General features: G+C 34.3%; 1 protein-coding gene and 6 non-coding genes across 7 annotated transcripts in view; 5 read left to right on the top strand and 2 right to left on the bottom strand.

Annotated features, from left to right (window-relative positions):
- LOC124530915 (adenylate kinase isoenzyme 5) overlaps positions 1-22,935 on the top strand; it is a 39,022-nt gene that overhangs the window by 12,615 nt on the left and 3,472 nt on the right. The window contains exons 6-9 of the mRNA XM_047105283.1: positions 21,143-21,257; positions 21,663-21,895; positions 22,008-22,138; positions 22,557-22,776. Coding sequence (XP_046961239.1) covers positions 21,143-21,257; positions 21,663-21,895; positions 22,008-22,138; positions 22,557-22,776 — 699 coding nt within the window. The remainder of the gene's footprint in view (positions 1-21,142; positions 21,258-21,662; positions 21,896-22,007; positions 22,139-22,556; positions 22,777-22,935) is intronic.
- On the top strand, positions 861-934 carry Trnai-aau. The gene has a single exon. It is a non-coding gene; the product is annotated as a tRNA-Ile (tRNA).
- Trnai-aau lies at positions 2,504-2,577 on the top strand. Its single transcript has one exon. It is a non-coding gene; the product is annotated as a tRNA-Ile (tRNA).
- Trnai-aau lies at positions 3,073-3,146 on the bottom strand. Its single transcript has one exon. It is a non-coding gene; the product is annotated as a tRNA-Ile (tRNA).
- Positions 4,088-4,161, top strand: Trnai-aau. Its single transcript has one exon. It is a non-coding gene; the product is annotated as a tRNA-Ile (tRNA).
- Positions 4,659-4,732, bottom strand: Trnai-aau. Its single transcript has one exon. It is a non-coding gene; the product is annotated as a tRNA-Ile (tRNA).
- Positions 10,100-10,173, top strand: Trnai-aau. Its single transcript has one exon. It is a non-coding gene; the product is annotated as a tRNA-Ile (tRNA).

The following is a 22,935-nucleotide window of genomic DNA, read 5'->3' as shown; positions in this document are numbered from 1 at the left end:
AAATATGAGTATTTTGTGGTGCTTGCCTGGGTTTGAACCCGCATTCATCGGTTAAGATGAATGTTGTCCTTTATTCCGTAGTTGTCCTAAGGATTTCCCCAACTTCCCCAATTATATTATGGAATCTTTGAATGCTAACTTGTTATAGAGCACAATCACACGTACCGCATCTACAGGGACGAGGTATCTCTTTCATAACTTTCAGTTCGCGATTAGGGGCATGACGATATCATATATACCACAACAACAGCCTGTAAATTCTCACTGCTGGGCTAAAGGCCTCCTCTCCCTTTGAGGAGAAGGGTTGGAACATATTCCACCACGCCGTTCCAATACGGGTTGGTGGAATACACATGTGGCAGAATTTCTATGAAATTTGTCACATGCAGGTTTCCTCACGATGTTTTCCTTCACCGCTGAGTACGAGATGAATTATAAAGACAAATTAAGCACATGAATCAGCGGTGTTTGCCTGGGTTTGAACCCGCAATCATCGGTTAAGATGCACGCGTTCTAACCACTGGGCCATCTCGACTCCCACATCACCACCACACATATGTATATACCACACTATCTCTTTATTACCGATGTCAATAGCGTCATAAGCTGAAATTATCATAGGCGCCTTTCGTAAACGCATATCCTGAGCCCTTAAGTGAGCACCCAACGTCTAGCTTAGTATACTTTCCATTCGAAGAATTAATAAAACCTTTAAAGATTGCAATACGTATTTAAAATTTTACTTTCAAGACTTAAATGTTATTGCATATCTTATTAAAGTAAATTTATGATAGAGTTCTGATAAATATGTCTTTGTTGTACAAGATATGTGGTTATGTTTTTCAACGGTTTATCCAACCGGCCCATTAGCTCAGTTGGTTAGAGCGTCGTGCTAATAACGCGAAGGTCGCGGGTTCGATCCTCTCATGGGCCACGAAATTTATTTTTGGTCGTTTTTGGGTACCATGTAGGGAAAGAGTACTTTTCGATACTAATAATGAGACTTCTAATGCTATGTGTAATCTAATAAATAATATAATTCAATAGTTAATAAGAATAATTAGTAAATAATATAGTAGTATTGTTATGAGTTAGTTGCTTTTTACATAAAATTAAATTAAGATTTTGTATACAAAACTGAATGTTTTTCAATATTATAAATGGCCTAACACTTATTTTTAATTAGGTTGGAAGAAATTATATGTATCGGTAGAGCATAATTTGAGAATACTTTTATTAATCGTTTGTAAAAAATACATTGGTAGAAAAAGCTTGTCTTTCGATACAAGATTTTATAGATAATAAAAAAGCGTGGAGTTAATAACTGTTGACTTCCAAGCAGGATATATTAATTTAAATAATTTTATTTAATTAACATGACTTCGTATTTTTTAAATGCTGAAAAAGAGTAACTACTGACTTCTTACCGGTTCTTCTCGGTAGAATCTACTTTCCGAACCGGTGGTAGCTTGACTTAATTGTAAAATGACGATTCAAAAGTGCTTTTAAAAGCCTACTTGAATAATGTTTATTTTGATTTGATTTGATTTTATTATTTATAACTAATTGTTGCCCCCGGTTTCGTTCGCCTTTTAGGAAGTTGATTGTTATGTATCAGACAAAAGTCCTTCCTTGGAGTTCAAGTTTGCTTCACACCAAATTTCATCAAAATCAGTTCAGTGGTTTGAACGTGAAAGAGCAGCAGACAGACAGAGTTACTTTCACATTTACAATATTAGTATCGATTTAACAAGAGACCCACTCCGACTGCGTATAAGTTCATTAATTATAAAGAAAATTTATACAGCGCTTAGCAAGTATATACTATATAAAATATAATATTAATAAGCGAAAGGGTACAAGAGCCACTGGTTGGTAAACAGTAATTTGCTACCATAAGACCTAAGAGGGTATGTCCCTTTTGCCTTTAATTACACGAGGTCACTCGCCCTTTAAACTGGAACACAATAATAGTAATTGAACTGCTATACACGTGTGTTCTGTATGTATCTGCAGATTTTTATCGGATAATTATGATTAAGACGTTAGATAGGGTAGTATGGAAGGAGACATGCTGCCCCAAGTAAGTTGGGATAAAGAAAGAAAGAAATGTTTATTAGTACACAGTATTATATGTATAAAAAATTTAAAACAAAAAAAAACTACAAAAAAAAAAACGTATTAACTAACTTTAACTACTCACTAACTTAATGTACAAAATAAAAACAACACAATGATACTTAACGTGTCCTAAGTAAGGGACTGAGGATAATGATCTATGATTAAGATCCACGCCGTGTTTCCACTAAGTTGCGTAAATATTACTGTCTCAAAAGTCGGTATGAAATATTTTTGATAAAACTATCCATATTTATAAATAGTATAATAATTATATTATATTATTTAAATAAAAAAAATATAGCAAATATAACGTGGAGATGCATAAAACACATACTTTTTTTTATATATTCAACTGGCCTTTATTTTAATGCATATCGTCATCGGCCCATTAGCTCAGTTGGTTAGAGCGTCGTGCTAATAACGCGAAGGTCGCGGGTTCGATCCCCTCATGGGCCAAGAATACTTTTTTATACATATAAAAATTACATCAAAGTGTATCACGATATTATTTATGATGTAATTGGTTTTAATTTATTTTTAATCTATAATTATAAACAATATTAGACAGTTTGGGTTAAATAAACACCTATAAAGGCATCTGATATGAGAACCACCAATATTATTTTTTCTTTAAACTTTCATAATGACAAACAATAAGCTAACGTAATCTAATTAATTAAATATAATAAATAAATAAATATAAATATAGCGTCCGTAATATTTTACGTTATAAATACGTAGCAAGCTACGATAATCTGTGTCGTCATTGCTACGATGCCGTAGCATCCGTAGCGTTCTAAAGTTGTTCCTCATAGTAAAATTTCAGTATCACGATTGGATGTTCAATTTTATGCTATATTCAACCAAATTAAATTATCAGTAACATAATTATGTTAGTCATATATTTGTATAATTCACTGTTACGTTTTAATGTATGTAAAAATATTTTTTTGGCCCATGAGGGGATCGAACCCGCGACCTTCGCGTTATTAGCACGACGCTCTAACCAACTGAGCTAATGGGCCGGTTAGATACATCGTTGAAAAATAAAACTATTACATACAATAAATCCATAAAAAGTATGTATCAGCATTCAATTATATATTTATTTTTAGTGACAATGTATGGATCTATTCACTCACAAAGGTTCCACGTTAAATTAATTACTCCAACGAATTAAGCCAATCTTTGCCAAGACAAGGTTTGATAATCTTTGGAATATTTATAATTTAACATATTAGTAACTAGCAGTCGCCTGCGGTTTTGCTTGCGTTTAACGGTGTTTGAGGCCACGTGTTAGGCAAAAAAAAAATAAAAAAAAAATCAAAAAAATCCTTTCTTGAAGTTCAAGATTGCTTCATATCAAGTTTCATGAAATTCGGTTCAGCTACACGAGGTCACTCGCCCTTTAAACTGGAACACAATAATAGTAATTGAACTGCTATACACGTGTGTTCTGTATGTATCTGCAGATTTTTATCGGATAATTATGATTAAGACGTTAGATAGGGTAGTATGGAAGGAGACATGCTGCGGGGACCCCAAGTAAGTTGGGATAAAGAAAGAAAGAAATGTTTATTAGTACACAGTATTATATGTATAAAAAAATTTAAAACAAAAAAAAAAACTACAAAAAAAAAACCTATTAACTAACTTTAACTACTCACTAACTTAATATACAAAATAAAAACAACAATATGATACTTAACGTGCCCTAAGTAAGGGACTGAGGATAATGATCTATGATTAAGATCCACGCCGTGTTTCCACTAAGTTGCGTAAATATTACTGTCTCAAAGGTCGGTATTAAATATTTTTGATAAAACTCTCCATATTTATAAACAGTATAATAATTATATTACTTTAATAAAAAAATTTATAGCAAATATAACGTGGAGATGCATTAAACAGATATACTATTTTTTTATATATTCAACTGGCCTTTATTTTAATACATATCGTCATCGGCCCATTAGCTCAGTTGGTTAGAGCGTCGTGCTAATAACGCGAAGGTCGCGGGTTCGATCCCCTCATGGGCCAAGAATACTTTTTTTATACATATAAAAATTACATCGAAGTGTATCAAGATATTATTTATGATGTAATTGGTTTTAATTTATTTTTAATCTATAATTATAAACAATATTAGACAGTTTGGGTTAAATAAACACCTATAAAAGCATCTGATATGAGAACCGCCAATATTATTTTTTCTTTAAACTTTCATAATGACAAACAATAAGCTAACGTAATCTAATTAATTAAATATAATAAATAAATAAATATAAATATAGCGTCCGTAATATTTTACGTTATAAATACGTAGCAATCTACGATAATCTGTGTCGTCATTGCTACGATGCCGTAGCATCCGTAGCGTTCTAAAGTTGTTCCTCATAGTAAAATTTCAGTATCACGATTGGATGTTCAATTTTATGCTATATTCAACCAAATTAAATTATCAGTAACATAATTATGTTAGTCATATATTTGTATAATTCACTGTTACGTTTTCATGTATGTAAAAAGTATGTTTCTGGCCCATGAGGGGATCGAACCCGCGACCTTCGCGTTATTAGCACGACGCTCTAACCAACTGAGCTAATGGGCCGGTTAGATACATCGTTGAAAAATAAAACTATTACATACAATAAATCCATAAAGCGTATGTATCAGCATTCAATTATATATTTATTTTTAGTGACAATGTATGGATCTATTCAATCACAAAGGTTCCACGTTAAATTAATTACTCCAACGAATTAAGCCAATCTTTGCCAAGACAAGGTTTGATAATCTTTGGAATATTTATAATTTGACGTATTAGTAACTAGCAGTCGCCCGCAGTTTTGCGCGTTTAACGGTGTTGGAGGCCATGTGTTAGGCAAAAAAATAGTCTATATCCTTTCTAGTAGTTCAAGAATGCTTCATACCAAATTTCATGAAATTCGGTTCAGCGGTTCGGTCGTGAAAGAGCGACAGACAGACAGTCAGTTATTTATCTGTTATCTGTAATTTATAATAATAACATTTACAATCGAATCGCCATAAATTATTTTATTAATACGTTAAATATTATCTTATATTGATTTTTTTATCTATGTATATTTTTATAACGGTAATAAATTAACCTTTTATCTGAACAAAAATACCTAAATATGTAATCCACAGTCGTAATATACATATGCTTTATTTATTTGTAATTGTGTTGGATTTATAAAGTAATAATTGATTTATATTTATTTCACCACATTCAGACTGGTCAAAGGCCTCCTGATTTTTGAGAAGATTCGGATTCTTATTCTATCATGCTGCTCCAAAACGGTTTGTTGGATACATGAAGCAGAATTTTCTTTGAAATTTGTTATGCGTTCTAATCACTAGGATATCTCGAGTCTTTTTTCGTTTGAATTGTAAGAAAATAATCTATACTATTATTCGCTCTTTCATTACCAAACCGCTGAACTGAATTTGATGAAATTTGGTATGAACCAAATTTGAACTTATAGTAAATTTGAATCAATCCCCTAAAACGCAAGCAAAGCCACGGCGACAAATATTAGAAAATAAAAACAAACTTTCCTACAAAAGTAGAAATTAGTGTCAGTCCCAAATAATATACTATATTTTACTTGTAATGTAAAACATCGATATTTTTGATACTTCTATTATTTTTTTTAATAAGAGTTAATTTAAAAAACAAACATTAATTTAGTCTAAACACAGAAGCGAGTGGGCTAAGAAAACCGTTCTAAATGTAATATAATCAAAGAGAGTTTTATTAAAGCAATTTATTAGCTCATTGGTTAAGTTATTTGATTGGACGTCTATGCAAATTGTAATTAAATCGAAATTAATTATTTAATAAATATATTTTAACCTACTTAATTAATTCGAGCATTTAATTGTAAATGTTACTTATTGATTTGATTTTAATTGAACAATATTGCCTCTAGTTCTTTACAACGTCAATTTAATTATAACAGACAGATAAATATATTAAAAACTAAACAGATGCTACATTATAAGTAAACCAGCATCATATTCTACTGCCAAATAGCATTGCCAAATAGTATTCAGTATTATGTTCCGGTTTGAAGAGTGAGTGCGCCAGTATAACTCTTCGCTCAAGGGACAAAGTGTTCCCAAGGTTGGGACTTTGGCAATATAAAAAATGGTTAATTTATTTGCATTTCCATTGTCTATGGACGGTGATGGCCATCAGGTAACCCATATACCAATCCGCTTAGCCATATATTCAAAAAATTAGGCTAATAATCCCGCGGTTGTACGGTCGGGCAATTCTCAATACAGACTGTATTCAGAAAATACAAAATTCTTGGTGGCAGGGCTTTGTGAAAAAAGGTGCTTGAATCAGTTAGAAATTCGATCGTGATTACTTCGATCTTACTCACAAGTGTAGTTACATTCAAACAAAATACCTTACAGCCTATTTCAATAGAAGTAGGAAAATAGTTAAACAAACCTTATGTTTACGTGCATTACAATTTACTGGCTGTTAACATTAACAGGCTGCATTTATAGGCTGTTATACATATAACAGCCTATAAATTTCCACTGCTGGGCTAAGGCCTCTCCCTATGAGGAAATGGTTTGCATAACACACTTATATTGTGCTCTACTAAGTTTATAATTTATAAATCGTTATTTATAATACAACACAATTGCACTTATATAATTATTTCCACTTTAGTTTTACTTTAGATTCCGATAACAGTTTTGTCGATTCAATCGGCAATTTTCGCAAATCCATAGAGAATATCATAGATTAATCAAGCTCTCCAATGGCATCGCGTCAATTTGCTGTGAAAAGACAAATAAACAATTTGGCTTTTTTCTGTTATGGTTGAAATAGATTGAGACGATGTTATCGTGTCACAGGACATTTGGGAGTGAAAAACATTACAAGTGACGCGAGGAACAACCGCTTATTATATAAAACAAACATTTAATCGTTATCTATTCCAGCGAGTGGTCATAATTCTAATAGCGGTAGGTGTATTAAAGAAAATGTCCGTCACTGGCAGTTACATTTGCATATTTTATACGAAAATGGCCGGTTCAGAAACTCCCGTTCATTACTTTTGTATACTAAATTATTGTGTTCCTTTCAAATATAACAAAACAACGTGTAAACTTGCAATTGTTTATAAAGTATTCACACTTTAATATGCCGCCGAGAAACGGATTCTTAAATGCCTCGGGTAAAATTGTTTTGGAAAATTAAAGAATGAGCTTGCAGTTTTTATATTTTCATTTCAATTTCTTTTATTATTACGCAATACAAGCAGAACCGTCTAACCGAAGATTGCCGGTTCAAAGCCGGGAAAGAATCACAGACTTTTCATATCGTACTCCTCGGTAAAAGAAATGATCGAAGTTATAAATCGAGGGATGTTTCTATGGATATTTATATGTGTCATATGCATATCCATTGTCATGTCCAGCGTACTGATGATCTCCTTAAAAAGAGAGGGGAGGCTTATAACTATGACAATTTTTTTATTTTTTATTTACTTTTTCACGTAATTAATGTAACACGAAAAATATTAAGAACTAATTAAGAAACTCTTCCAGTCACCTTTGGGATAGTCGCAACTAAGATAGATGCAAAAATATAAATATATCAGACCTTTTTGGAGCAACATGTTATATTACTAATGGTTTATTTAATAATATTTTTAAACGGACTAAAATAACGTCGACCATTTTTAGCTCATCATGTAATCTAGATGCGAATAGAAAGGAATTTGTGAAACATATACTGTAAGGAGGTTGAATATGGGATGACAGTTTGACTAACTTATTAAATAAGTTGTCAGCTTTTTATAAAAAAAAATATAGCTGTCAAAGCGTTTTTGAAAATCGATCCCTTAGGTTTGGGATATTCTGTGTGCATAGTTGTAGGAAAGCTTGTATTAATACAAAATTAGTTGAGACGAAGTATGAGGCTGAGACTGATAGCCGTGACATCACAAATACGTATTGTGACAGATCAATAACCATCAATAAAACATAGTCACGTTTAGTATCGATCGCCATGTCATATTACGGTCAGGTACAATGTCAGTGTCTCGTAAACGACGATTACCACCGTAATTTGCGTTTGTGAATTACATACTCGTACTCTTTGTTTGGAAGAATAACATTGAACCGTTATTGGTTTGTTTATCTGTGGTCGTAATAAATAATTGTCAACTTTACACCGGAAAAATGTCAATTGACAGAAGGCTCTAAGATAAAATACTTTCGTCTTTACCGGTTTGGAAAAAAAAACAGTAATAAAATATTCTTTTTTTGAATTATTTTCATATATCTTTTATTAGAATATACATGGAGGTTCATATACCTGCCTATTACAAGACCTTCATTATAAATTAAACGAATTCGATACACGATCACTTCTAACATTTTTTTTTCTTTTTTTATGTTATAATTTAATTATGATTATTTATTTTTTATCTTTGTTTCATATAACTTTACTTACTACGTACACGTAATTTTAACAAACATAATATTCATAGATACAATTGTTAATAGAAGTTTTTAGTTCGCAGTTAAGGGTAAACTCAAACTCAAACTCAAATTCAAATTTCTTTATTCAATATAGAAGCATTACATTTACTTATTGATTGTCAAATAAACACTACCACCGGTTCGGAAAAAGGAACACCCTGACCTGAGAAGAACCGGCGAAAGAAACTCAGCGGGTCTTTTTTTTGTTATTTTTTTTGTTAAATTGATAAGATACATAGTAGTATATGATTAGAAATAGCCAGGAGGCGATCGTTTCATTCCCAAGGTGTGCTATCAAACATAAACTGGCTAATTGTATAGTAACCTTTTGCACACAAGCGTTCCTTAACAATTTTTTTAAATTTGGCAACAGAAGCATTTTGAACGCTTTCTGGGATCCTGTTGTAGAAGCGTATACATTACCCCACAAAAGAGTTACTGACTCTATGCAGTCGAGTAACAGGAGTAACAAGATTGTGTTTGTTCCTTGTACCAATGTTATGAGAATCACATTTTCTCATAAAAACATTAATATTTTTCCGTACATACAAAACATTACAAAATATATATTGAGAAGCAACAGTCAATATCTTAATTTCTTTAAATCTATACCTTAATGATTCCTTGGCTCCTAGGTTATAGATTGCGCGAATAGCCCTCTTCTGCAGCACAAATATAATTTGGATAGCGGCTGCGTTACCCCAAAGCATAATACCGTAGGACATCATACTGTGAAAGTAACTAAAATATACTAGTCGAGCCGTATCAACATCAGTAAGATGATGGATAGATGGATCTCTTAATTTTCTTCTTAATAATAACAATTTATATATATATTTATAAATGAATTATGATGCCCTCACTCTTATCTTATGGGATGACAAATCCGTGATGACCGAAGACGCCCTCAACCACCACAAACAACAACTTTATGTGCTTTCCGACTTCTAATTTCTAGACTTCGAGCTGCTACTGAGAATTTATTCGCTGAAACCCTTATCAAGGCTCTACGAACGAAACAGTCAAATTTATAAATTAAAATAATAAGAGACTACTACACGTATTTATTTTAAATGGTATACCTGGTAATGCCCTGCCAGCCATGAGTCCTAAGACAGTGTATCTTCTGTCTCTTATTCCACTGTCTCACTCACCTAACCGGACTAAAATATAATGAACATAACATTGGCAGATTATGGAGAACATTAACAGTTGCTCACTTATTGTTGATACGCGAATGAAAACATACTAAATTTGTACGCGTATATAAATATAGGTGGAAATATGTGTTGAAAATTTATATTCAGTATACATACATTTAAATTTCTATAAATTAATTAATTTAACGTTTAAACGCGCTTTCACGAAAACAAATATATTAATAATTGATAAACATTAATTTTGCACATGATAGTTTTAATTTTCAACGGTATATCCAACCGGCCCATTAGCTCAGTTGGTTAGAGCGTCGTGCTAATAACGCGAAGGTCGCGGGTTCGATCCCCTCATGGGCCAAATAACATTTTTGTTTCACAATTTATTTTAATATACCTTTAAAGTTTAAATAAATGCGTGATATATACTATTACTTTTAATAAGTGAATTTACTTAACTATATAGATTCCTAAGAAAAGATTTCCTTTTTTATTTCAATTTGTCGATGTAGGTGTAATGTAGTATAATATATATATTACTAATTGAATTTGAACGCATTACAACGTATTTTTTGTACTCTATTTTACCTATTTACTACTTTTAAATCAATTTTAACGTATTGGTAATACGTATAACGTATTACCCCAATTAAATTTTATTTTGCTCACGAAAACAAAATGTTTCGAGTTCTGCAATATTTTTGCCGAATTAATATTTATAAACGAAACTCAAAACGAAACTGAATTGTTTATGAACTCCCTATATTGAGTAATATCTTAGATTCAATATTTAGACTTAAATAACACCATACAATGGAGATATGTTTTTCATCATTCAATATAATTGATGGTGTTATAAGAGTCGAGATGTCCCAGTGGTTAGAACGCGTGCATCTTAACCGATAATTGCGGGTTCAAACCCAGGCAAGCACCGCTGATTCATGTGCTTAATTTGTCTTTATAGTTCATCTCGTGCTCAGCGGTGAAGGAAAACATCGCGAGGAAACCTGCATGTGACAAATTTCATAGAAATTCTGCCACATGTATATTCCACCAACCCGCATTGGAACAGCGTGGTGGAATATGTTCCAAACCTTCTCCTCAAAAGGGGAGGTGGCCTTTAGCCCAGCAGTGGGATTTTACAGGCTGTTGTTGTTGTTGTTGATGATGTTATGATGACGGGAACTTTATCATAAGCATCTAATTTCGTTAATGAACATTCATAACTTAATGCTCATAAACGTTCGGAAAGCGAGATATCGAATGAATCTCCTAGCCAATATGTTAAGAATAATGGTCACACCACACGCAAGAGTGTGGCGTCTACTCCACGGAGGTCAAATTAAATAGGAGGTGGAGATCAATGCGGATTGGTGACAGGTGATATTTCATTCAACACGTGCAGGTGTCCTCGCGAATTTTTCCTTTATCGCTAAACAAGAGGTAAACTTAAATTAGGCTCTGGAAAATCAAGCGGGGCTTAGTCCGGATTTGATCTAGAATTTTCTTGAAAGACTGGTACCATTAACAATTAACTCTTTGCTTTGAGCGATTTGTGTAGTTGTCTATATGTAAAATGTTTTATTGTAAATGAACGGTAATTATTTATGAATAGGTTAGCAACAAAACATAAATATGAATCAATTACCAAATATTTTTATGAAGTTGCGAATATTATTACAGAATAGTATTTCGGGCTTCCCGACAAAACTAAATATAAAATTAAAACTGACAGCTTGACGTAATGACATTTGGAAAGTTAGGCTAATTCTCCTCATAATATCTAAAATTACAGTACCCAAAGTGGAATTACACTTATATCCAAGCAACATATTTATAACTGTTAATCTGATTGACATATGAGAACTAGAAATAGAGCAATAAAATGCACACTTAAATTTCTAAGATCAGTTTACTTTCTCCTAATAAGAAAAGATTTTTGAGTAGTTGTTGCCCTGGCTTTAGGGGTTGGTTTTACGTGTTTGGGCAAAAAAAGTAGCACACGTCCTTTCTTGGAGTTCTAGTTTACATCATACTAAATTTTATCAAATTCGATTCAGCAGTTTGGTCGCGAAAGAGTGACAGCCAGGCAGACAGAGTTACTTTCACATTTATAATATTAATATAGATTATTAATAATATAAGAAAAAAACTCAAGGTAACGTTAGTTAAGTAGTTGAATTTTCAAACGTCTTCCAATAACGATAACATAGTTAGCTACGATGTTATTTTCCAAATTTCGAAAATTACAGTCTAAATCGTATCAATTACCGTCGAAATAATCGACAATTACCCGACCGCCTCATACATATTTGACTAAGCAAATACTTGCTTTCGGAACTTTGCTCAGAAAATATCGATGTTTCGATGTCAAGTTCGTCTTGAGTCAAGGAGAACTCATGTATGTACATATATTTATTATATACGTCACGATCGAATGCGTCCAATGTACCAACGTTGGTTTATGTTTGGACCAATAATTTTATTTACATCTGAGTGTTTTTTTTTTGATATGTCATATGATACGTATATATACATATATTTATGGTATTAATTTATTTTCAGCAAATACTCGATAAGATTCGGAAAGATAAAGAGGTCTATCGTCATACCGCTGCGGTCTCATAACGTTGGATGATATTATTTCGATGGAAACTATTTCTTTAGTACTTAAGTATTTTCAAAACTGTCAATCGTGTGTCAGACTCAAAGGACATACCATCTCAGCCCCTAAGGTTGGTCGTGCATTGGTGATGTAAGGAATGGTAAATATTTTTACAGCGCCATTGTCTATGGGCGGTAGTGACCAATTACCAATTGGTGGCCCATATGCTCGTCCACCAACATATACCATAAAAAAGCAGAAATATTTCCACTAAGAATTATCCCTAGGGAGATTTGCTTTATCTGAATTTAAATACCATTTTTTACCCAAATGTGAGTTATGTAACATTTATAGCAAGATAAATCTCGAATACAATATAAGAAATAATATTTTATTACAAAACAATACTAGTACTTATCAATTTAAAGTCGATAAAATGACAAACATTGGCCAAAGTCATCCAAGTTTGTGACCAACGCTGTGGCCGTAAACTTTGACGATAGAGTTTCAGAACGCAATTTATTGCTTGATCGTACGCCACAGGCAATGAAACCACCTGTGGGCTCCCATGCAACTTCACCATTACGAGGTTGTTATTGAGTTGATGAATAATTATTAAAATACAATTATATCTTTACGTAAACCTCTAGCATTTAGTAGTATGGATTATTTGAATTTTATAGATAATTGCCACTTCCACACGACTATGGATATTAAATGACTGTTAATGTTCAATTAACGGCAATTTTAAATGTTTTGTCTTCTTCTTTCAAATGCCCAATCAATGATGGCAAAAGGAGAGAAAAATATTTTATAAGAAAGGCCGTGAAGAAAGAAGCTGAGGTAAAGTGAGGGTAAACCGCTTCGTTACGTAACGCGTTACGTTACGTTACGTTACTAGTCTATCTTGCTTCCCTTTCTCTTACGCATACGACAGCAGTGAGCAGACTCTTTCTTTCTCACTCTAACCCACAGAACGAGTCGTATTTCGGTTTTATGACGCTCATTGTTAGTTGATGTTTCTTAGACCTCGTATATCTATGTATGTTTATAAAAGCAAAATACGCTATGTGAAATATTAGCCACTATATATCTGAAACTATAATACCAACAAACTTGAAAGCAAACATGTATATTCCTTATAGGATGTTGACATCCGCTAAGTACGGATTTTACGAATCTTCATCCCTAAGGGGTTGAAACGGGGGTTAGAAGTTTGTGTTTTATAAATTTCGCGCTTGTTTGAATTTGGCTTCAAGTTCAACTAGTATTCTATATTTTACGAGAATACAATTTGCCGCATACGATATTTATCAGGAAATCCTCGGTATATATTCTAAGAAGACTATTATGAGGAACATTCAATAAAAGGAATGATCGATGAGCCAATTTATTAAGCAGTAATGTTATGAAGAAATAACTAAGAAATATATAAATATTTTAACGGTACACTTTATAAAATAGCCATCTGGGTTGATACCTACCCTACGCCAGACATACATTGTTTTCCTTATGGAACATTGCGTCAGCATATATAATTCCAGGTACGAGGGAATACATATTGAAGATGTATTCGTACCCTGACGGTTGACAGCGAATTGACGGCATAAGGAATAACTTTCTTTCGTTGTCAAAAGTTACGTATATGCAAAATCTCTTAGTCTATATTTATTTAAAAAAAAACTCCTATGTAAGTGCATATAAAATATCAGATTATAAAACAAAAGAAAAATTTGGCACGCGGAACGTTATAGTGAAGTCCAAAAATTTCTGATACACTTTAATTATTAAGTAATTATTATTGACCTATTTAAGAGAAAGCGTGCTGTTTCGAAATATCGATAGTGGATTAATTAATTAAAATAGTTGAAAATTTATTAAAATCAAACAAACAACACAACAAACAAAACTAAATTATATATCCGATGTCAACAAGAACAATAGGACACAATTATAACTGTTTGTTGATTTGCAAAACAATTGATATTAATTCGATCGAACATAAAAAACAAGTAAGTAGTACCAACTATATAAACAGTGGATTATTTAATACACACTCAATATGTGTGTGTAAATACTCACTCAACATTAATATGATATATTAATATCATTAAGTACATAGTATGAAAGTAAGTCGCTTACCGCTGTCTGTGTCTTTTTAATAGATAGAGTGATTCGAGAGGAAGGTTTTTATGTATAATACATAGTTTTTGTGTAATATACTTTAGACACACTGATAATTTTAGAGTTATCTAATTTGATGTCGTAAATAAACACAATTACATTAAAAACGCTAATGTACTTACAGTATGGTACCCCTTAAAAGAGTCTACAAAAAATCTGGGTTGGTATATACATATCTTTTTTTTTTTTTCTCGCTGGAAAAACGCTTTACGCGCTTCCCCCACGTGATGGAAAGTGGGGGGGTGTGTGGGACTCCCCGGAGCCCTGAACGCCGAGTGCGCCCAAGCACACCGGGTTTACCCACTAAAAAACCAGCGGTACCCTCTCCGTCTTTCGGCGGACGCCACGGGATCGCTTACGCATGCTACCGTGACGCCCTGACGGTCGGCCCGTCTATACGGGCCTCCAACAGCTAGGGGGGATTCCCAGGGTACTGGGACCCCCCCTGGTCCCTACGGCGCCTATTGAGGCGGAGGGAGAAGGTGCGCGTAGCGCCTTTTCCTTCTCCCCGGTCGTCTTCTGCGGAGCGAGTCAGCGGCGGCATTCTTTTCCCGCTCCCGCTCCGCTGCTTCCTTCTGCGACATGACACTTTCGCAGAAGGAGCGCATCTCCGACCAGCACATCTCGCTACCGAGCATGGCGTTGATTACGCTCGACAGCGAGCCTCTGGGGCCCCCACGCAGCACACTCGTACAGGGTGTGGTACGCCGTGTCCACTGGCGCACCACATTCGTGGCAGGAGGGTGACTCCTCCCGCCGCGCTATCCCGTGCAGGTACTTACCGAAGCATCCGTGTCCGGTAAGTACCTGCGTCATTCTGTACGACAGTGTGCCGTGCTTCCTCTCGACCCAGCGACTCAAGTGGGGACGGATCGCCTCCACTGTCGCTAGGCCCGCCGAGGGAGACCCCAGATCCTCCTGCCATCGGGCGATCAGGGCTTGCTGGGCTAAAGCCCTGATCCGCCCGACCTCCGCCGACCCCGGACGGTCGCCGCGGTCCCTCGCCTCGACCCGGAACCGGTACACTTCCGCGAGCACCTCCGCCTGGAGCTCCCAGGGCGGATCGCCCGCGAGAAGTGTCGCCGCAGTCCACGACACCGTACGGTACCCTCTGAGCGGTGAGGGCGTCTTGGTATATACATATCTATCTTAGGGATGACCCACCATATTTTATCCTTTACTTTTTACGAGAAATAAAGGCTTAATTTCAAAGCGATTGCAAGCAATACAGCATTAAAGGCCGGCAACGCACCTGCAAGCCCCCTCGTGTTGCAGTCCATGGGCGGTGGTAGTCACTTTCCATCAGGTGAGCCTCCTGCTCGATTACCACCTACGTCATAAAAAAAAATTAAGCTATTGTAAAATGTGCATTCAATATAGACGAATATGCTTTTCAGTAAGTCATTTAAATGAATATTTTAAAAAATATTATAGATTTAAAACTCAGGGACATAGCGGTCTGTGTTATCGAATATCATAAAAGTTATGAACATTGTGTATAATGGCATTCTGTAGTATATTTAGGATTACCATTGCACCCGTGCGAAGCCGGGACGGGCCGCTAGTGTGTAATATGATGAGAATGTTTAAGCTATATGAAGTGTGGCCGTCTGAAACGAGGGTCGAAAATTAGTTTGATAATAAAATGACTTGTGAGATCGTATGTCGATAAAGTTTCATTCGTAGAATAAAATATGTACACAACGCTCGATGATTCAGTAAAATCGATGCGTTCACGTTAAAAGTATTCAATAGTTTGTTTTTTAATATGACCAACTTATGAGTAGCACAATTATGTTAAAGCGAGGTTCGTTTAAAATGCTTTTTACAGTCATGATATTTACAACTAAATATATTCATTAAATACTGGAATGTTTTCATAGAATTTTCAGCTATTTATTTACTCTGTAAACATTTTTATAGTTGTCTACATCTAGCACAATGCAATCATGGCATAACTCTCCCATTGAAATTTATATATTGTTTAATAATTTTCAACTTATACCATTTTGGTCATTATATTTGGATATTAAAGAAAGTACAAAATTATTTACAAAAGTGACAATTGTGCAATACTAATCACTCTTTTACCTGCGTTGCTTTACTTTTGCTAATGAAATTTGAATTTAAATAAAAATGAATTAAGAAAAAGAATATACTTTATTCAGTTAGGCTCTTTACTTATATCAAGAATGAAATGAATGAAAATACAAGTAATTTTATAAATTATATTATATGAACCTATCACCGGTTCTGACTATAGATTCTATCAAGAACCAGTTAGAAACTCTGTTTTAACATTTAAAATACAAAGTTATGTTAGTTAAATGTATAAAGTCAACAAGTATTAGCTCAAATCTCTTTTTGTGTTTAGTAATTTATTTTTTTATTAATGTGTCTATTACAAATGATTTGTATTTATGACTCGGCAAATTTAAAAATATCTGCCAATTTGTTCTGTTATGTCGGTTCACTAGTTTTTTGTAATATATAATAAGTTTGTTGAGTCCACCCATGAACATACATCGTTCAGGTCAATGTCATATTACTCAAGGTTTAATACCGTGCTACTTCATTGTAATATTTTTAGAAATATGGAATATAGCAATAGCTGTAAATTCTTCATCAATGGAGAAGACATCTTTGCCAAAAGTGATATCGGACAGGCGGTTAATATTTTTCTCGCGTTAGAAAATGAGTCTTTGAAGATTTCCTTTTTAGTCTTAGGTTTGTATTCGAAAGAAAATATGTTACAAACATCAATTCATACCAGAATAACATTGCAAATTGTCTTAAATAAGATTAGTAAGACGCTTGTAAGTCTAAATAGTCTAAACCGACAGCTCAGCGAAGATGCGAATATTTATTTATTTGGGAAGCAAACATGATATACAAAGTATGTAATGCTATATGCATCAAATCTTAGATATATTATAATAATATTACATACATACAACCTTCTCCAAAGCAAGTTGAATTTGCTGGTACAAGTTTTATGTATATTTTTGGTTTATTTCTTTTGTTTTAGTAAATATAAATTTAGCAATAAAAAGTTACAAAAAAACCAGCAAGTTTTTCCGAGACGTGCGACTATGCAGGTGTCCGATGTTAACGACATTGAAAATTTAATAACAGCGACTAATATCGTGTTTAGTTCAGTAATAAATGAGTTTGTTTCTTTACACGTGGCGGTAGGCGCGGCCAGAGACCTACACTAGAAGTTCTAATGAAAACTTTATCATTTCATCAAGGAGAAAGTATGTGTAATGCTATACGTGTACCGGAACGGGGCTTTGTCTGTTACTTATTGTTTTTCTTTTAATTTTTAAGCGTTGGCAGATTGGCAAATGTATAACCTGGTGGTAGGTAGTCTCTTTCCTATGATGCTGTAGGGAATACTAACTTCCTTTTACATCAGCAAAGCGTCACCAGTTTTTCAAACGATGCTCTTATATCCATTTTGCCTGTAGTTATTAGTATAATATTTCTGTGTTGCACATCCTAGGCTGAGTCGAGATGGCCTAGTGGTTAGAACCCGTGCATCTTAACCGATGATTGCGGGTTCAAACCCAGGCAAGCACCGCTGTTTCATGTGCTTAATATAATTCATCTCGTGCTCAGCTGTGAAGGAAAACATCGTAAGGAAACCTGCGTGTGACAAATTTCATAGAAATTCTGCCACATGTGCATTCCACCAACCCGCATTGGAACAGCGTGGTGGAATATGTTCCAAACCTTCTCCTCAAAGGGAGAGGAGGCCTTTAGCTCAGCAGTGGGAATTTACAGGCTGTTGTTGTTGTTGTTGTATATCCTAAGCTACAATCAAATAGACTGGTATATATATATAGATCTAAGAACCCAACAACAAGGTCCAAGCCTTCTCCTCATGACCCCTTTAAGCCAGCTGTGACATTTACAGGCTATGACTTCACTGTTATTAATTTTCGATTTATGCGTTATTCATTCATAGTTGTCATCAACCAGAACTTCCACGCAACTTCGTCCATGCCGATTATTTATTTATTTCCGGTCATTTAATATGCCTGTGTCAGATACCACGGATACTGGGTTACCTCAATGTTAAATTTAATTAAGATATTCAGTTTTGTTGTGGAATAAAAGATGTACGGAAAATTTTCATTAAAGAATAATTAATTTATTACATTTATCAAATCAAGCATTTACAACTTTTGAAGCGTCATTTAACAATTTATATTAAGTGAAGCTATCACCGGTTTGGAATGTAGATTCTACCGAGAAGAACCGGCAATAAACTCAGTAGTTACTCTTTCTTTGAAAAAACAAAGTCTTGTTAGTTAAAGTAAATTAAATAACATGTAAAACTTCCAGAGAGATTTACAAAATCTTATTTATATGTTATTTATCCAGCTAACTGTATTTATAAAGATATAGTTGAGGTGCGTTGGCATCGGCAAAGAGGTAAGATCGTACCGATCGAATTTCCAGCCGATTCGGCCGCCTTTTATACGTTGTCCGGTCAACAAAGGCAAATTTATTAGTTTGTATTGCTCAGAGAACTAGGCCAATAATACTGCTGGAGTAAAAATTCGAAGTACGATTTTTCGATACATATGTTTGTATTTTTATTTTTGCATGCAAATATATTCAATCTAATCATTTAAATCCAACCTGATTCATTTTATCAAATTCTATGAAAAACGTAAACAAAATTAAAGAAATTTGTCATCGATAAAGTCCAACTCTTTTGAATATACGCGAATTTTGCGAGAGACGACGCAAATTCTCGCCAGTAAATGCAGTAATCGAATTAATGATCATAAATGTTGGTGTACTTAAAGTGTATTAGTATTAATTTTGTGTGTAGGGGGAATCTTCTGACGCAACGACCGAATTCTATTTTGCTAACTAGAACCTCAAGGTAGAGCACATGCTATTTTTTTACTCATAATACCTAACGCCTAATCCCTAAAACGTAAGCTGAGTCGCGTCCGTCAACTACCTTAATTAACACTCAAAAGTGGAGACTATATTTTTAATTTAAATAAACATTAATTGTTGTATACATTTCGGCATGTATGTATTAAAAAGTCAAACGATAGCGTCTTTAAAAGACAGTCAGCGCCATCTCTTGATCAAAGCAATAATACTCATAAAATCATTAGGTCCGACTAACCTTCAAGGAACAGACAAAATTGCTGGTAAAATTTGAAATATTGATTTATTGTATAACTCATTGAACTTTAATTTGAAATTGAACGGGAATCTTTGTATAAATTTAATCCACACAGTCAGGTTAGCCAACAAGTAATATATAAACCTCAAATACTCATAAGAATACGTATTTTTTTACGTTTCACTAATTTATAATCAAAACACCCTCTTCAATCAGAATTAATATTATATCTTTAAATGTTCAAATAATAATAGAATAAAAAACTCATAAATATCACGTAGATTCACCACAAAAGTTCGACAAAAAAAATACGTGCAATCATTAATTACACTGACACCGTTTCTACGACTTTTGTTATTACGAAGAAAACGTTTTTCTGTCCCGTGAATTGGAAAATGGAACGAAATATAAATTATTGGTATTTCAATCATTGAAACAGTATGAGTTCTTCTGATTAATTCACTAATTACTCTTCGAAAATTTCTTATCGATGCATAGTATAAAACAAAGTTGCTTACCGCTCTATCTGTCCCTGTATATGCTTAGATCTGTAACATTTATGCGGTTTTTTTTAAATTGATAGTGATTAAAAGGAAAGGTTTATATGTAAAATATATGCACAATAGTAGAGAAACTCTGATAGTTTTATACTTTATTTATGTCGAAGATAAACACGTTTTTTGAGCATGCATTTGTGTTAACGCTGGTTGAACCATACAAGATAGACTGAAATTATATACTACTGTATTATACACCTTATAAAGGTCTACAAAAAAGTTTGCGATGGTACGAATATATCTCTTAGATATAACCATAAATAATGGCTTGTTTTCTAAGCGATTTTGAGCAATACACCATTAATCCTTATCCAATAAAGAATCTTAAAAACATTATGCATTTCATATAGATTATTATGGCCCTTACATTATGCTATTTAAATTAATGCCAAATAACTATGAACTTTGTATATAATGACATTCTGTATATTATTATAAGTATTGCACGAGTGCGAAGTCAGGGCGGGTCGCTGGTAATCCTATAAATGCGAAAGTTCAATGGATGTTGGTTACTCAATCACGGAAAAGCAGATAGGGTACTGTTTTATCTCTATCACCTGCTCATCTATTCTGCTTACCCTCACACGCGGACGAATTATAAATTCATTAATCGTCACCATCAAACGTATAATATTTCGTTGGATTGTGAAAAGTTTTGGTGATGAATTGAGTAGCTACATTAATTGATTGATTAATTGTTAACGTTACTAATTAACCTGTTAGTGGCTGCTAGTTATAATAATTGTGCCATTTTTAGCCAAATTACAGCTAGGATGAATTATATTAAGCGACGTTATAAGAATCCATGCTAAAATGATAAATGTTACAGGTTAATGGCGAAAGAAATCCTGAAGAGGTTTACAAGGATTTTCGAGCTGCAGTCCTGCAGATTCTGGGTGCGGTGGAAGAGCAGGGCATGAATGGAGTCGGTGTTGGCGCTCGAGGTATGTTGCACAAAAATTTTAGTGCAAAAAACTGTAGTATTATATATATTCGTAGCTTCGCCCCGGGATTCCACCGTTGTTGTAGAGGGGAGTATGCAGATACATATATTCTGGTCAAAAATTGACCAGAATATATGCATCTGCAGCAGTATCATGCAGATGCATGAGATGAGAGATGTGCTGTTCCAGACTATATAACCTATATTCTGTCGTGTTTGGCTTACAAACATCCATCCACCCAACCAAATTTTCGCATATATAATATTATCAAGATAATCTGACGTAGTGACAAATCTACTAAGGTCATAGTTGCCTACCAAACCTGGAAGAATAATTACCAATAAATCGAGGTGGAGAGTTTTTTAAGTCAACTTGTCATTATATCTTTGAAACATCTATTTCCAGCAATACCAGGGGAAATTGTCGGCGTTGAGCCAGCGCCGGCGAGAATTCACGAAGATGACCCACTAAAAGCCCAAGACGTAGACATCGAAGACGAATCAGTGCCAGTGACACATGTGCCAGTAGTGCCAGCCGCTCCGGTGCCCGTGATGCCACCGGTCGCTCAGTTACCCATCGCTTCTGTGCCTAAAGTTTTTCCAGTAAATGGCAATGTCGAAAGAGTTCTTAGTCCTAAGGTATTTTTATAATTCTGTTTTAAACAATCACATACAATAATTTCTTATTTTTCCTATAATAAAATAGCTTGTTATTTTTTTCTTTATCTTATCAATTATATATAAATCACAGGCCGAGGTGATAAGGGTTCACGGCGTTAAAACAACGCCACCAACACTGTGGGTGGTGGGTGGTCCCGGCAGTAACAAAGCTACATTGTGCGAACGCGCTGTGGCTCAACGGAACGGCTGGACGCATTTCAGGTGAATACGTCTTAACACCCATTGATAATACTATTATATAAAAGTAATTTTAGTTAGTTCACAATGCTATGAAATATTAAAATTATTTAGATGGATAGATCGCTAAGCTCGATAGTTATTTTACTGAAATATTAATTTAGATATCATTATCCAAAATATAAGTATTGTGAGGTAAAATATATCTTGAAATCTTGTAAATGATATGATCCAATTTATTAAAATAGCTGATTTTGGTGCGACAGACAACAGACAACAGACATCTCCATATCCTCCATCATCACCCTTGTGAATTGTAATGTACATCCCATGAGTCTCTATCATTTAGATTCATTCATTAATTGAAATTTAAGTGGCCAGGATGAAATGAAATTAATATACAATATAAAACCAACAAAGATCATCTGTGTCTCTCCATCAGCTTGGGGCAACGTCTCCGTGCCTTGGCCGACGCTGGTGGCGGGCCAGCTTCGGACGGCGCCATCGCTCGCACGGCCGTCAGTGCAGGGGAATTGGTCCCACGAGAATTGATCAACAAAATGGTGACGGCGGCGGTCAGTGACGCCGCACGCAGCGGTCACGGGATCGTACTAGATGGGTACCCACGAGACTTGGATCAGATGGAATCTTATGAGAGAGAGGTATAAGATTTAATCCTACCATAATTATTATTAAAGAAAACTGTGTGTCATGATTAATTTGTTTTAGGGAATTTGGACATCTTCATCATAAAATTTCATTGGTGACGCTAGAAAAGACAGCATTAGTGACACTTAATATCTTTAGTTACTATTTGTTTA

Source organism: Vanessa cardui, chromosome 7 (genome assembly GCF_905220365.1).
Source record: "Vanessa cardui chromosome 7, ilVanCard2.1, whole genome shotgun sequence".
NCBI classification, from domain to species: Eukaryota; Metazoa; Arthropoda; class Insecta; order Lepidoptera; family Nymphalidae; genus Vanessa; species Vanessa cardui.
Note: the sequence above shows the minus strand (reverse complement) of the source record. Positions and strands in the feature narration are given on the sequence as shown.